At 39.7% G+C, this 15,339-nt stretch overlaps 1 protein-coding gene across 2 annotated transcripts in view; it reads left to right on the top strand.

Moving 5' to 3' along the window:
* Nucleotides 1–15,339, top strand: part of RELN (reelin) — a 297,550-nt gene that overhangs the window by 182,857 nt on the left and 99,354 nt on the right. For both annotated transcript variants that reach the window (XM_075081418.1, XM_075081419.1), the window contains exons 13-19: nucleotides 2,135–2,247; nucleotides 3,787–3,995; nucleotides 7,466–7,594; nucleotides 8,735–8,844; nucleotides 11,826–11,892; nucleotides 12,826–13,059; nucleotides 13,647–13,808. In XM_075081418.1, the coding sequence (XP_074937519.1) occupies nucleotides 2,135–2,247; nucleotides 3,787–3,995; nucleotides 7,466–7,594; nucleotides 8,735–8,844; nucleotides 11,826–11,892; nucleotides 12,826–13,059; nucleotides 13,647–13,808 (1,024 nt within the window). The remainder of the gene's footprint in view (nucleotides 1–2,134; nucleotides 2,248–3,786; nucleotides 3,996–7,465; nucleotides 7,595–8,734; nucleotides 8,845–11,825; nucleotides 11,893–12,825; nucleotides 13,060–13,646; nucleotides 13,809–15,339) is intronic.

Genomic DNA, 15,339 nt, shown 5'->3' on the forward strand with positions numbered 1-15,339 from the left:
GTTCTTCATGTGAAGTATCTCATCTTGTACCTTCTAATTTCATTCAATGCCCCTTGCTTCTTATATTAGAAGAGATGGTCATATCTTTGTCATCCTCACCACACCATAGACCTTTTTTTCAGGTACCTGACATCTCCTCCTACCGTCATATTCATGTGGAACCTGGTGTTAATCCACCAGAGTGAACAGAGTTGCATCCAAGGATGAAAGAGTAGCACAGAGGTGGGACTGCCTTACTTGGCTGGACCGACAGAATAGTTTCTGCTCAAAAGCTCTTATTATATTCATAAACATTTTCCTCTGCTAATGTATTGGCCCAGGGTGAGATTCACACAGAGTATGCTACAGTGTGCTACAGTCTTGGAGGAGGTATGGCCTACAAATGGCATCCCTAGTGAAAAGCACTGATGTGGTGTTAGCATCATCTGTGGACCTTCCCTGCTGGGACAAAGTGCAATCTCAGTGATTTACCAGAGCTAAGAAAGCAGCCAAGAACAAACCTGTCCTGCCACTTCCCCTCCCCACTGCTGTTGTCAGTGCAACTGCATTAGTTTGGTGTTGCAACAGACTAAAATTCCTATAAACATCGTGGTTATCATGCAGCAGCTCACAGTGTTTTTCCAGAGCTTTTAATTTGCACATAAAGGAAATTGCATGAGGTTATTCTCTCAACACCAGGTTTAGAGGAGGTGAGGGGTTTTGCTTAAAAGTAGAGAATAGAATAATAAAGGAGGAAGCAGAGACTAAACTTGTGACCTCCACAAGCAACCTTCTGAATCAACAAGAAATAACACCTTTTATTTAATGAGTGGAAGACCTCATGTTGTTGTCCTAAATTGTCACACATCTCCTCCGTGTTACATGAATTACCAATAAAGCACAGGAAAAAGAGGATGCTTTTTCCCAGTTCTTCCAAGCATTACACCACCTGCAAGAGAAACAGGAAAGAAATTTGTTTAACCTTCTGAACTTAGGGGAGAAGTTGTCAACACATGCAGGCACAGAGGACAGTGGGATATCACTTGAAAAATTTATTCTGTACATACTTGAAAATTGAATAAATAATAATTTCAATATTCAGGCAAGCAGAAGATTTGAAAGGACACAGGGGTGTTCCTTATTACAGTATAATACACATCAAAGATGCACATCCTATTAGCTCTCTGGACTGCTTTGCCTATTTCATTCCAAGAACCAGCCATCTGTAGTGAAAATAGCAGAGAAAGTGTTTCATATATGCAACCTTTCTACCTTACAGACTTTTCAAAGAAGCTTCCTCATCCTGTTTTCTTCTGGGTTTGTTGGGTTTTTTTTTTAATACCTGCAATACCCATAGTGTACAGGGAAGCAATATTTCCTGTTTCATTACAACTACTTTGTTTTAAAAACTTTTTCCAGAAAGCCAAACTAATGTGATGATGTCCATCTCATAACTATATGCAGAGCTTAATGCTCAAATTTGCCAATAAGTCTGCTCTCTTGGAGAAGGTTAATAAGTATTTTGGGTTCTACCAATATGAAGATATTTCAAATGCTGCCCTATTCCAGTGAGGCAACTACGACACATGTTTTGTGCAATACAAGAGACTCCATCCATCCCTTTTATGGTATGGTGTAGACACCAGAAGAAGCAGCACAATGAAAAAGGTACACAGCAGCCTTCCTCATTTCCTACTAAGAGCAAATTCTCAGCTGCCAAACTATCACCTGAGAAGTATTTAAGAGGTCCTCACATATGATCTGCGTGGCTGCACAGAGCATGACTACTAAATAGCAGTTTGCTGATGAGATCTCAAAAAGCAGAGCATTTCTATGTAAATAGGATTTAAAGGATACAGATGGAAGTATTGCTTTGGGCACAGCATTTTGTATTAAAATTATTTTGATAAGTTGATTAAGAGAGTTACTTCTGGTTTTCATAATTGTCAACCCCCTTGATCTCTGGCACTGTGTATCCGATCAAATAGTTCATATACATCGTACCCTTAGGGCTGGTGTTCTTTTGCTTCATATCGTAAGTTAAATAGCATCTGGTTGCAATTATTTTTGTAATTATGGCTGCATAATACGATTCCACTTTCCAATAACAAGGACTTCAATTAATTTTTTTCTCTCTCAAATGTGTGTTATACAGGGGGAACTTGTGATTCTGGAGAATCCCATGAAAATGATGTCATACTTTATGCCAAGGTTGAAGGCAGGAGGGAACACATACCTCTTGATACTCTGACCTATGCTGCTTACAAGGTAAATCGTCTTAGACAAAGTAGGTGGATGGGATGGGTAGATCAATCTATTTTTAAGTCATCACAACAATGTTGTATATTGCATTCCACAGGGGCAGTCAAACATGATCTTCCCAAGCACATAAATCATGTGCAGATTTCAAAATGATAGGGTGCCTTTGTGACATGACTCTGCAGTTATTGCTGATTACTCCACCCCAGAGCAGGACTGTGGCATTGGCTAGTGTTAGGATAACAGGCAAATGGACAGCAGGCAAAAATTTTCAGCCATCGACTGAAAACTTTGGTAATAATGCCTCCTCACAAATAATTACTCCTGGCTCCAGCCAAGCTCCTGCTAGCCATGGTTTGATACTCAGAAGCTATGAACTCAGTCATAGGATGTTGTTGCTGGCAGCGTGCGCAGGCAGCTTCTCCTCTGCTGTTAGTGCAGCCTCCTTCCAACTACATCTAACACCCAGGCAGAACAATAAGGACCTCGAGCTTGCTGTCAGGATCCTTCCTGTCTAGGGCAAGGAAGCACTTAGACCACATCTACCCTGAGTAACCCAGCCCTAAGGCGTCCTTACTCTGCTGCTGTAAAAAAGAGCAAAAATTGATACATAATACATATACACACAGATGCATTAGAGATTGAAATGCAGTACGCTTATACAGTATGTAGGAAATTTGGTGGTAAAGATGCAGCTGATTTCAAGCACAGGTCTGTGTGCATTTTCACTGTAGCTATCATTCAGAGAGCAAATATTTACAGTTGAGTTTGGCCTGGGTTTGGTTGAGTCACTTGCATTGTTTCATTGTGCATGGCTTCCCCCTCTCGCCTGCTTCTGTGTGAAAGATGGGGTAGAACTTTTTTAAAACTAAGGAAACTGTAATTGTAAAATAATAAAAAATTAATTGGGGAATGCAGAGAGAGATAGGATCTGAAATTACACTGACTTCATTGTGGAGTTTTTTTTTTAAACAAGCAATTTTAAAGCTGACATCCTTTTTTGACATAATAAAGGTCTAATGACGTTGCTCTAGGACAAAGGCTAAGCTTTGTAAAGCAGTGTTTTCATTTATTTCCACAACATAACATCCTCCCTATATATGCCTGTGAACTTGTGCTGTTATTCCATTCTCATGTATTCAAACTAGACATACCATTACCTTGTTTCTGTGAGCTGAAAGGCTGCAGGACAAATACCGTCTTCCATTACCAACTGAGCACTGACAAAATAAATTAGTATTTTTCAGAATGCAAAGGTACAGTCTTTTCTACAGTGTCTTTACAATGAACCAAACTGATCCCACTAAGGTGGTAAGCAGCACTGGTATCCAGAGTGTTAATAATAATGCACATAATATGAAATATTTTTATTTGGGATCTTCTGTGGAAAAAGGTGGCTAAAAAAATTTAACAGACTTGAAACAAGGAGAGAGAAAAGTACATGTTTGATTCAGCACATTTGAAGTTGCATTTCTATTTTAAATAGTTCCTTGTGACCTTTTAAAATATTATCTGTTTTATTTAAGCCTGATTTAATTTCTTTTAAAGGTTCCATCTTTGGTTTCTGTTGTCATTGGTCCGGACCTGCAGACTCCAGCAACCAAGTTTTGCCTGAAGCAAAAGAGTCACCAAGGCCACAACAGGAACGTCTGGGCTGTAGATTACTTCCACGTCCTTCCAGTGCTCCCTTCCACGGTCACTCACATGATCCAGTTTTCCATCAACTTGGGTTGTGGAACTTATCAACCTGGTAACAGGTACAACAGACGAGGTTTCTCTTTTGATTATCAGCTTTCTAGCACATTTTGGTTTATAACATCTATACAAGTATTTTTTTTTTCTCAGAAAGAATGAAAAGGATTAGTAATGACAGATAAAAGCTGCTCAAAAGCTAATGTTTCTCCTGATCTCCAGAGGCCCAGGTTCATATACCTGATATGCAATAAGGAGTCTATTAAATAGCTTTCCAGGTCAAAACTTGCTTTTCTTAGTCCGTCATTCTGAAATATGCTCATGATTTCAGAGTGACTTTTGTTCCTGTTTCTGATGGATATGAGATTTACCTTTTAATACTGTGTAAAGGGGAAAGTATTAAAGGCAGTGGCAGAAACCAGCCCTACCGACGTCCCAAGATTACTGATGCCAAAAGCATAACTAATTCTTGTGAGACTGGTGATAAATGGCCCTCATCTTGATGACCACCAATGTGAGTACTTCACTGCCTGTACACTGACCACAGAACTCTTTTGCTGGCTTCACTTCATTGGGACATTCAACATTATATTTTCCATGGAGTTAAGGGGGAGAAAAAGGGAAGAAGGGAGTCATTTTCTCCTCCACATTTTGCAGAATATTAGAAATGTTGGTTGGAAGGGACCTTCAGAGGTTATCTAGTGAAACCTGTTGCTGCAGGTGGGGTTGTTAGCAGCATAAGTCAGGTCAGACACGCCTTTACCTATCCATGACTTGAAAACCTCCATGGACAGAGGTTGTGTTACCTCTCTGGGTGACCTGGTCAAGTGAAGAAGTGTTTCCTAACGTGCAGTCCAAAACTCTGAAGCCATGTCTTTGTGGCCATTGCCCTTTCTACTGTGGGCAGTACTGAGAAGAGTTTGGTTCTGCCCCACTTGTGAGTGCCCTCTGCACCATCACAGGCTGCCATAGCTCACCCCACCTCACCAGGCTGAGCAAGCTGGCTCCCCAGCCCCTCCTAGATCAGTGCTTGAGGCCATGGACATCTTGGTCATCCTCTGCCCCACCTCTCCAGTTTCTTAACATCCTTCTTCAAATAGGGAACCCAAAACAAAACTGTCCACAGTCCCTCTTTCCTTATGTACAAATGAGACTGTTTACCCTGATATTTTATGAGGATTAAGCTACTTTATATTTTTTGAGAGTCAAGAGGTTAAAATAAGAGACTGTAAATGCTTCCACATCCACGTTCTGTGGCATCTACTTCCAACTGGAAAGAGTTGCATTAGCACTGACAGTCCTAGCAGCCATGCTAGGCAGCGGAATTCAAGGGGCTGCAAAAATCAAGGAAGGGAAGGCAGCAACATTTTTTTTACATGGAAAGTGAAAACTGCCTGTAATCATTCCTGGCATGTAAACATGTGTTACGTAAATTCTCTGTCTCGGTCTGTTATCTGATGGGGCTTAGTACATATTTTGAAAGATTAATATTCTTCCTTCATGTAAACTATTTCTGAAGCAGAAGTCAGCTTCTTCATAACAAAAGAAGCACTAGGTCCCCATTACCCCTATTTGTATCTCCCAAATACAGCAGCATTTCCCATCTCCTGGTCTACAGCATTATTCATAATGCTTTCATTACGGCAAATGTGAAAGCCTCACACTGAATATCACAGAATCACAGAATCCCAGGTTGGAAGGGACCTCAGGGATCATCTAGTCCAACCTTTCTAGGAAGAGCAGAGTCTAAACAAGATGGCCCAGCACCCTGTCCAGACGACTCTTGAAGGTGTCCAACGTGGCCGAGTCAACCACTTCCCATGGGAGATTATTCCAATGGTTGACTGGCCTCACTGTGAAAAATTTCCCTCTTGTGTCCAATCAGAACGTCCCCAAGAGCAACTTGTGCCCATTCCCCCTTGTCCTCTCCATGGGACTCCATGTAAAAAGGGAGTCTCCATCTTCTTTGTAACTACCCCTTAAGTACTGGTACATGGTGATGAGATCCCCTCTGAGCCTCCTTTTCTCAAGGCTGAACAAACCCAGCTCTCCCAGCCTACCCTCATATGGCAGGCTTCCCAGTCCTTTGACCATCTTGGTGGCCCTTCTCTGGATCCCTTCCAGCCTGTCCACATCCTTTTTGTATAGTGGGGACCAGAACTGCACACAGTACTCCAGGTGTGGCCTGACAAGCGCTGAGTAGAGTGGGAACAAGCACGGAGTAGAGTGGGAAATATATGCAGTAAATATGATCCTCCAAGGTATCAGTACAGTTATATCTGAAATAAATTAGTCAAAACCTCCATAAACCATTTTAATACACATTTACAATATCACAGGGATGGTACATTTAAATAAAGTAATATTGTCAGCAAATTATACTAAGTAATATTGTCAGCAAATTATAATGAAAAGAAAAAGTTATAATCCAATAATTTAGTATTGAGGTGATGAATTATGACTTCTATAATGTTCCATTGATGTTACTTAAAGTAAAACAGAATATTACAAGTTAATTTTATGGAGGTATTTACAAGAGTATTTCAGTAAAGTACTAAGTCCTTAATAAATCAAGCACTTTCTATATTAAATTTTCAAGGTCCTCAGAATGTAAAAGATCTAAGGATCTTACACTCTTAGATTATAAACAGTGTTTTTTTAACTATGCAGTGAAACAAGGAAGGAAAAAATTCTAGTAATAGCTAGACTCAGTGGATAATCTCATAGAGTTTCAGTTCTCTTATGTCACTATCTGCACATGGATGGTATAGTTTACCTCTAGTCAATTAAACCAGAGAAGAGCAACCTTTTTCCAGGCAAATCTGAGTTTTTGCATATGGTTATGTCCCTACAACTCACAAAATTCACCACGGAGCACTCCAGGCTCTGTGAAGTGGGTGGAAGCCTCCAAAGACCACCATGGCTGGGCAGCACAGAGACTCCCATGGCTCCAGGGGACTCTGCCTGCTACAGGGGCTCTCTGAAGGGCGCCCTTCCCCAGATACCCTGCACCCACTGCAGTCCTCAGTGGGGGCTGGACATTTTCACTGTTCCGTAGTGGGTTTCTGATCTCCATTTAGGCACAATGGGTGGAGGAGGCAGACGACTGAGGAGTCCAATAGCTGGCAGTTATAAGTGTCCTCTGCTCACATGATGCTGTACAGCTCTGATGAATCCAGGTTTTCTCCTCATTATTTTTGAAACCATTTCTAGCTGAAATACAAGAATAATATCAGCTCATTTAACAGCAACAGCATAAAAACGCCAGCTAGATGGTGGCCAAAGAAGGACTAGGTGTTTAGATAATCCTCAGTCTATAGGCTACCCTTTGGGTTTTTAAACACTCAGATTTGTTTCATGTTTGTGTTTTCAGGACTTTTTGTATTCAGAGTCTGCTTAAAATTATTTCATGTTTCAGCATCAGTTATTAGGAATAACAGATTTGGTGGTTTCTCAGCGTTGGTACTTCTACATTCATATCTATGCCAGGTAGGCTCATGGTGTCTTTCTCCTTTCTTTCCTTCACTGTTATCAGCGTCAGCTTGGAGTTTTCAACCAACCATGGTCGCTCCTGGTCCCTACTCCACACCGAGTGTTTGCCTGAGATATGTGCTGGGCCTCACCTCCCCCACAGCACTGTCTATGCCTCTGAAAATTACAGCGGGTGAGTGTTCTCTGCAAAGCTAACTGAGATGCAAGATTAGAGAACTGAATTATAGGTGACAGAAGAAAGCAGCAAAGCACACAACCCTGTGTCATCTTTTATTTTTTACTAGCTAAGGACAGCAAGGAAGGAGTGTTCTGGTCTCCCTGGCTGCCCAGTAATGAAATCTGAAATATATGGGGCTGCCTCTGCGGTATAATATTATTTGTTTGATTTTAAAGATAAATTACAAAAAAAATACATGTGGACAGCATGCTGGTAATTAAAAGAAAATATATACCTTGTCAAAGCCACAAAAAATTTCTTCTTAGTCAGAAGAACCATCAGTCAAAGCCATATTTACAACCTCAGACACTTTTACATGCTTGGACTCCCAATATTGGGTTACAATGAAGCACATCCTCTGTATTTCTGCAGATGGAGATGGTTGTTACTGTCACGTTCTTATATCAGCCCTTCTCTTTATTAAGTCTCTTCAGTACTGTTCTGACCATAAAATGAATGGTGATATCTTGTGGCATAAAGGAAATCCCATGGCTCTGTATCCCGCTGTATCTGTATCCCACAGACACTTCAGAGCAGCAGGTGTGACCATGGGAAGAGAGGGTGGTTGAAGCATTGCTATGATCTGGTGATCCCCATTTCCGTACTATTGTCATAGGAACTATTACCCCGGTGCGTAGCCACCACGGATGACATGAGAATGATGGCCCAGACAACAGCAGGCCAAATCCTCTGTGCCCCTCTTCTTACCCCCAAGGGTTTCCACCAAACAGAGCTCAGTCATACTGAAAGGTTTAATGCAGTATGCAATTATATTCACTGTGATGGAGGAGCTGCTGTAGCAAAGCAGGTTAAGATCTTTGCTGACTTCATGCACTCATACAGGGAAAAAAAATGGCTGTGTTTTATAATGGAATAATTAACATTCATATATTGTATGAAAATATCATGGGCCATGTTCTTTTTTCTTCATTTATATTTTCAAAAGCTGCAGTAAATTCACTGCTTAATTTCAGCAGATTTTAGAATCAAAACTTCTCACGAAGCTTCCAGGATATGTAAGCACATCTGCAAAACATACAGTTGCTTAACAACTATCAGTTTAAAATGTTAGTATTTGTGTTATATGTGTTTCAGGTGGAACCGAATAACTATTCCCCTTCCTAATGCGGCGTTAACAAGTGACACCAGGATTCGATGGAGGCAAACAGGACCAATCCTTGGAAATATGTGGGCAATCGATAATAGTTAGTATTCTTATCCATTATCATGATACGTCAGAAGAGTAAATATTTTATGCTGCCCCAATTAAATGTATTTTCCAGAGGTCAAAGGATTTGCAGTTTGTTAAATTCTTTTTCTTCATATCTGCACTTGGTAGCAAGTGCATTTTGAAGCTAGAGAGGAATTCTGTCATTTGAAAAGACTATAGCCTAGTAGATTACTCCTTTTTTTTTCTTTTTAAGTGAACACTTTCCAGGAAAATATATTGGTGGCAAGGGCTTAATATAACATTTCCTCTCACTGCTTAGTCCTAATTACATAAATAGGTACCACACTGCGCTGTTAAGGACAGGTACTGCACCAGCCTCAGCAACAGTTACAGTATCTGGGACATAGTTTTCCTTCTGGACATAGAAGACCTTCATAAAGCAATGCTGCTACCGAACACTAACAAAACTTTCACATTGTTTACAATATCTTCAGGGAGGAAGTACCATCTGTTTCAGGGAACTATTCTTTTAGGAATTTCTTTTTCACCTACCTGTTCCTTAAATGGATGTGAAAAACTGGGAGAAGCTTATACTGACTCGTATAATTATAAAACTTAGTGCAGGGGATAACCAGAGCCAGTCTTGAAAGGAAATACTTTAAAGCACAGAAAAAAAAAATATTTAAGAACACAGGATAAAATAGATATATGGTATGAAATGCAGAAATAAATATGATTGAAAGGGCTAACTATGAGAAGGTGCAAATTTTTTAGCTTTGCTCATTAGTCTTAGATGTTTTGGGACTAAGTAAACTACATGCAGAATTCTTTTTGTTAGATATATGAAGTATGTAATTTAAAGGTTTACAGTGATGTAAATTTTGTAGTGATTCCTAGTAAGGTTTGATATGGAACCTGGGAATGGTAAATAGTTACATTTTGCAAAATTCTTAAAATAGATTACTGCCTAGTTTTGAAAAGAAGCTTCTTCATGGTGTCTTGATAGTGTAATGCTGCAAATGAAAGTTTTTCACAAAACGTTATGGAAATAGGTCTCTTAAGTAGCATCACCTTGACATTCTGGATAGAACATTCATGCTTGTCTTTAAAGATGATGGTTTGCCTCAAAAAGGAAGTAAAATTAAGGGAAAATTGGGTATATATACATAAGAAGATGTCTGAGAGTATCTGCAAAGATGAGTTGTTACCTAGCAAAATGCAGACTGTATGTGTTGGAGATGCTTACAGAAGTCCACAGAAATAAGAGCAAGGTAAAATCAATGCAAGGATCCAAATTCTTTACAACAGAACAAAACAACAAGATTTTGAAAATTAATGGACAATTCATATATCTAGCCTACCTTTGCAACTATGATTGCAAATTGCAACCACTGCGCCTTAGTACAATTTCATCAAAGGATGCTGCATGCTTCACTCTTTACCATCTCAAAAGCAATTTTACCAATCCTCTGTCTAAAAACTGCCTGTTCTGAAATTTGTTTGAGGCGTAGAACGGTGACATGGGAATCAAGTCTTAAAGGTGAATGTGTTTACAAGGTTTTGTATGCCTCCTTTGTTAGATACTAGTGGAACTGAAGCTTTGCACTTCAGTATTGTGGGGAAAGACTTATAAATATTGGCAAGCCACTTGAATTCTTGAAGAGAGGAAGATTTTCAAGGATTCAACACTCTGACTTTTAGCTTCACAACTGTTTCTTATGTGAATTAATTTTTAAATGAAATCTGGAAGCTGGCCATCTTTTAGAAACACTGGAAAACTGCCAATTTTCATAAAGTTTTTTTCATTTTGAATGACATCATTATATCTTTAACCCTTCTACTTTTAGCACCCCTCAAAAAGGCCTCGAAAGAAACAAATAAATCAAACAGGCAGAACAGAATTTTTGCACTCTGAAAAGTGAGAAAACCTAGAAATCACATGAAGTCCGACTGGGAGTTAGTTACAGGGAATAGCTAACAGGGGTTTAGAGTGTGTCTGCCAGGGAGTACTGACACACTGCTACGATGGGCAACATCATAAAACTAAGAGAGGGAATGAGTACTGCTTGTTACAGATTATTTCAAATTGGTGCTACTTGGATGATATTCCAAAAGTCACAGTGCAAGTGGATAACTCCAAGTAATAGACATTCTTTATCAGAAAAGATGACACTATTCATGGTTGAGGCATGTTTATCATATTGTGTTCAAAGAACATTGCCCACAGACTTTGGGCTACGCTCGGATTAATGCATTTGGTCGATACCCAGATTAACGATTTTCTTTACAGTAGTGCAATGACATGTAGATTATACTAAGATTTGCTCATCTTCCCATCGTTCATATCCTTCACAAAATATCAACAATGTCACTTAGGAGTCACTGGAGAAAGATGAAGTAAAGTAGCAAAACAACTCTTGGGTATTTTTGAGTGCATATTATTTGGAGTTTTGTTCCTTTTGAATGAATCAGTGAAATTGTACAATATTTAATAGTTACTTAAGACATATCAAGGAAGATTCTAATTCCAATAAGTCCAGTGAAGTTAAATATGTGGATTTCACTGAGAAAAGCAGCAATACATTATAAAAATCTACAAGACTGCTATTGGAATGTACTAATATATATATTGAATTACATCTCTGAAATAAGGTGAAGAAAAGGGAAGGCAAGAAAATGGTCAATGCATAGCAAATCATCTGATCTCATTCACAGTCTTAGGAAAATCAGGTACATTAATTAAAACATCACTAGTGTCTCAAGCCACAGATAGATATTACCCATTAAATAATAAATTATCCATGGCTGTCTTTGACACAGAGCAAAACTCCATTACTCAGTTCTACAGAAGGATACATTTAAATGCATTTTATCGTTTTGTAGATGTCTTCCAGCTAGTCAGATTAAGATAAATACAATAACTGTATGATCAGGTCTATATACTTTCTTTTATTTGTTATATTCTGTTTATCAATTACCACAACCCTTCATTTAACTGATTTCTTTTCTCTGCAGTTTATATTGGTCCGTCTTGCCTCAAATTCTGCTCAGGGAGAGGACAGTGTACTAGAAATGGCTGCAAGTAAGAGTTATAATTCAGTACTTGTATTCAATTTCTGTCACATAGTTCACTTGATGATCTGAAAGTTGAAGTGATTTTCATTTCAGCCCTTGCTTTTTGAGATGACTAAATATAAAACTAGCGTAGCCCCCAGAATGCATAAAGCTCACTGGAGAGCTAAAGATCAATCTTTCTAAACAGCAGCATATTTAATATTTTTCTAGAATTTTCTTTTGGGAGAGCATCTTCCAGTTCATCTTAAAATGTGCTACAGAGCACACTGAAATGTCAGTGATGCATGCTTTATACTGGTTTTAGAGGTGACTTGGGACTGTATCACTTCATATTAGATTTTGGGAAAGAATCACAATTTTCATAGTTCTAATATCCCATAGCCTAACACATGTCAAGGACAGAAGGTCAGCGCTCTACTTCTTCTGAAAGGCTGGCTTGTTAAAAGTATTCCAGCCTAAGAAGGTACTTACTCAAAATCAGTAAGCACATTCAAAATATTGGTGTAACTATTCTTAGGTATTAACAAGAACATGACCCAGGGGTGTTCTGTTTCGTTACTCAATTTCTTGTAATCACATCTGTCGTACTACAGATAAAAAAAAGTAATAATTTTACATATGAACATCTGCAAATTATGTTGGCAGTATTTTTGTTCCAAAAACAAATAAAAACATTTCTGTATTGGGTGTCATATGTAGATTGGTGGGGTGTTCATAACTATGATTTTTTTAAACTGGAAAAATAAGTACTAGCTAAAAGAAAGTCATTGGCTATGCAATACTTAAATAAAGTTTAAAGATGTTCTTGGTCCTTAGATTTGGGAGAGACTTTGTAGGCATCGTCAGTTCAAGAGCAACTGCAGCCACTATGTTGGTTTGCCAACCAACCACAGGAGAAGATGGGTCATTAATTACACTGTTCAATCTTCCTCACCCGCAGGTGTGACCCCGGCTTTTCAGGGCCGGCGTGTGAGATGGCATCGCAGACCTTCCCCATGTTCATCTCAGAGAGCTTCACCAGCTCCCGCCTCTCCTCCTACCACAATTTTTACTCCATCCGAGGGGCTGAGGTCAGCTTTGGCTGCGGGGTCCTGGCCAGTGGCAAGGCCCTGGTCTTCAACAAGGATGGGAGGCGCCAGCTTATCACCTCCTTCCTTGACAGCTCCCAGTCCAGGTGAGACGGAGAGAGCAGTAATGTGAGGCAAAGAAATTGGACCCCTCCCCTTCCATCTACAACATTGTGTGTTATTAAGGCAATTGGTTTAGCAGGAGGAAATGTTGTTTTAAAGAACTCCTAGTCCATACTTGAATGGTGATTTCCTAGCCTTGCCTTTTTGCCTCCTGCTTTGTAAACAAAAGAACCCAAAACAGACAGGAGGGAAGTTATTGTACATCTTGGATGGAAAATATGAAATGTTAATATCAAACCTGAGTGCCAAAGCCAAGTGCTAATTAATTATTTATAAGGTTGTGTTTATTTGACAGCTAGTGGCAGCTGATTAGATCCATTCACTATCTCTCCCTCCCCTTCAGTGCCTAATAAATAATTAAATGCTGTAATGATTGGCATTTTTTAACTGGATATGCCACATTGCATTACTTGACAGTAAAAACAAATTGCACGTACAAACCCCCTTAACTGATACTTATCAAAATTTGTCTAGATTGAGAAGATCTGAAAACAAACTGGTTAGGGAAAAAAAACACAACAAACCACTATGCATATGGTACCCTATAAATATTTGTATAATCCTGATCCAGGTTCCTGCAGTTCACACTACGCCTGGGCAGCAAGTCAGTGCTGAGCACTTGCAAAGCACCTGACCAGCCCGGGGAAGGAGTGCTGCTGCACTACTCCTACGACAACGGGATTACCTGGAAACTACTGGAACACTATTCTTATCTCAACTACCACGAGCCAAGGTATATGCATAAATATTAGGAGGAATGTTGTCTGCATGCAGTTGATGCTGGTAGTGTTAGTCACTGCAATGCAGAGGGTAAGTACATCTGCCCACGTGGTATGGGAGTGAGTGAAGATCTTTTACTGCACACTGAAAGTTACCACTTTTCCTTAAAATTTTGCAGCTGTTCTGGGCACTTCCCATTTTTGCCTGCCTCTGTGAAAATGAACACATGGATTTAATGGCATCTGAGTCTCAGGTGATGTGACAGAACAAGCCAAGGCAGTGCAGGACAAGCGGGAAAAAATATACTTGTGGGAAATAGGGGCATGTCTCTTCCCATGGAAGCAGCCAATTGTAAAGATAAATTAACATAAATTACTTGTAGCTTTGAAGCCACAGATACCTTCACTACACCATCCTCTGAGATTAGGCATTTGCAGGCAGTGCAGAACAGCTGAGACAAAATCTGACCGTGAGGTTCTCTCCGGGTCAGCAGGGAAGTTGCGCCTGCTCCTGCTATGAAGGGGATTACACGATTTTGTGTGCCCGTGGGCTGGACTCTGGGAAGTTCTGCCAGTGACCACGCCTCAGAGTCGTGCAAATCTTGAAGAAGCTGAACAAATAGCTCATCTCGTCTAGCAGCACCTGTGTTTGGTGTCAGCTTAGAGATGAATGTATCTGATATATTTAGAGAAGAAGGTATTACTTACTGTTACATTTGTGAGACCATCCACCAATTTTAATAAAGCACATGCAAAATCAGGGGTCTCCATGAGCACACCTATATCGCAACCCAGAACAATCCGGGCTGCCTCTGTGCAAACCCTCTCAGACCTGGAAGCATCCACCTTCCCAGGGTGCTGAAGCTGAACCAATAAATCCTGATCAAAGGAGATACTCTGTGAGGGGGCACACGAGAGGCAGAGCTGACGGTAGCATCGCGGGTCCCGTCCCAGCTGGTCCATTTCTGCTCAAGGGTGGCTTTGCCCTGTATCCTCTTCTCTGCCCCTCCATCCAACTCCAGGATAATGGCTGAGTCAGCCCCAGGGGTGGGACTATAGGTACATCTGCAAGTCACTTTAGCTACATATAACTTTCATGATTTATAGATATTGAGCAGAGCTTATTTAAAAACAAAAATTAGATTTCCTCGTCTTGTTAATAACTCAATACAAAATTACAATACACAAAAATGTTTAAGAATATTCTAATGGAAAAAAAAACTTGTAACATTACATATATTTCCTCAGAACTTTAAGAAATACTCAAAAATCTGAGAGGAATAGCTGTACCTGGTAGAAGTATACTGCATGTGGGCTTTAATTTCCAAAGCTTTGAATGTTTCCAAAGGAAAGATCCTATGAACTGGAACACTCATAAGTCTTCTTCAAAACTTCCTTCCCTGTCCTTTATTATAGTCACATATATATTTTATACGGCCCTGTTTCTAACTCAAGATTACCACTGTAGGAATTGTATTTCCATAAAGGTTTTTAATATATAGCACTATGAAATTTTTATAACAAAAAGGAAAATACACATTCTGG

This window comes from Phalacrocorax aristotelis, chromosome 1, assembly GCF_949628215.1.
Source record: "Phalacrocorax aristotelis chromosome 1, bGulAri2.1, whole genome shotgun sequence".
NCBI classification, from domain to species: domain Eukaryota; kingdom Metazoa; phylum Chordata; class Aves; order Suliformes; family Phalacrocoracidae; genus Phalacrocorax; species Phalacrocorax aristotelis.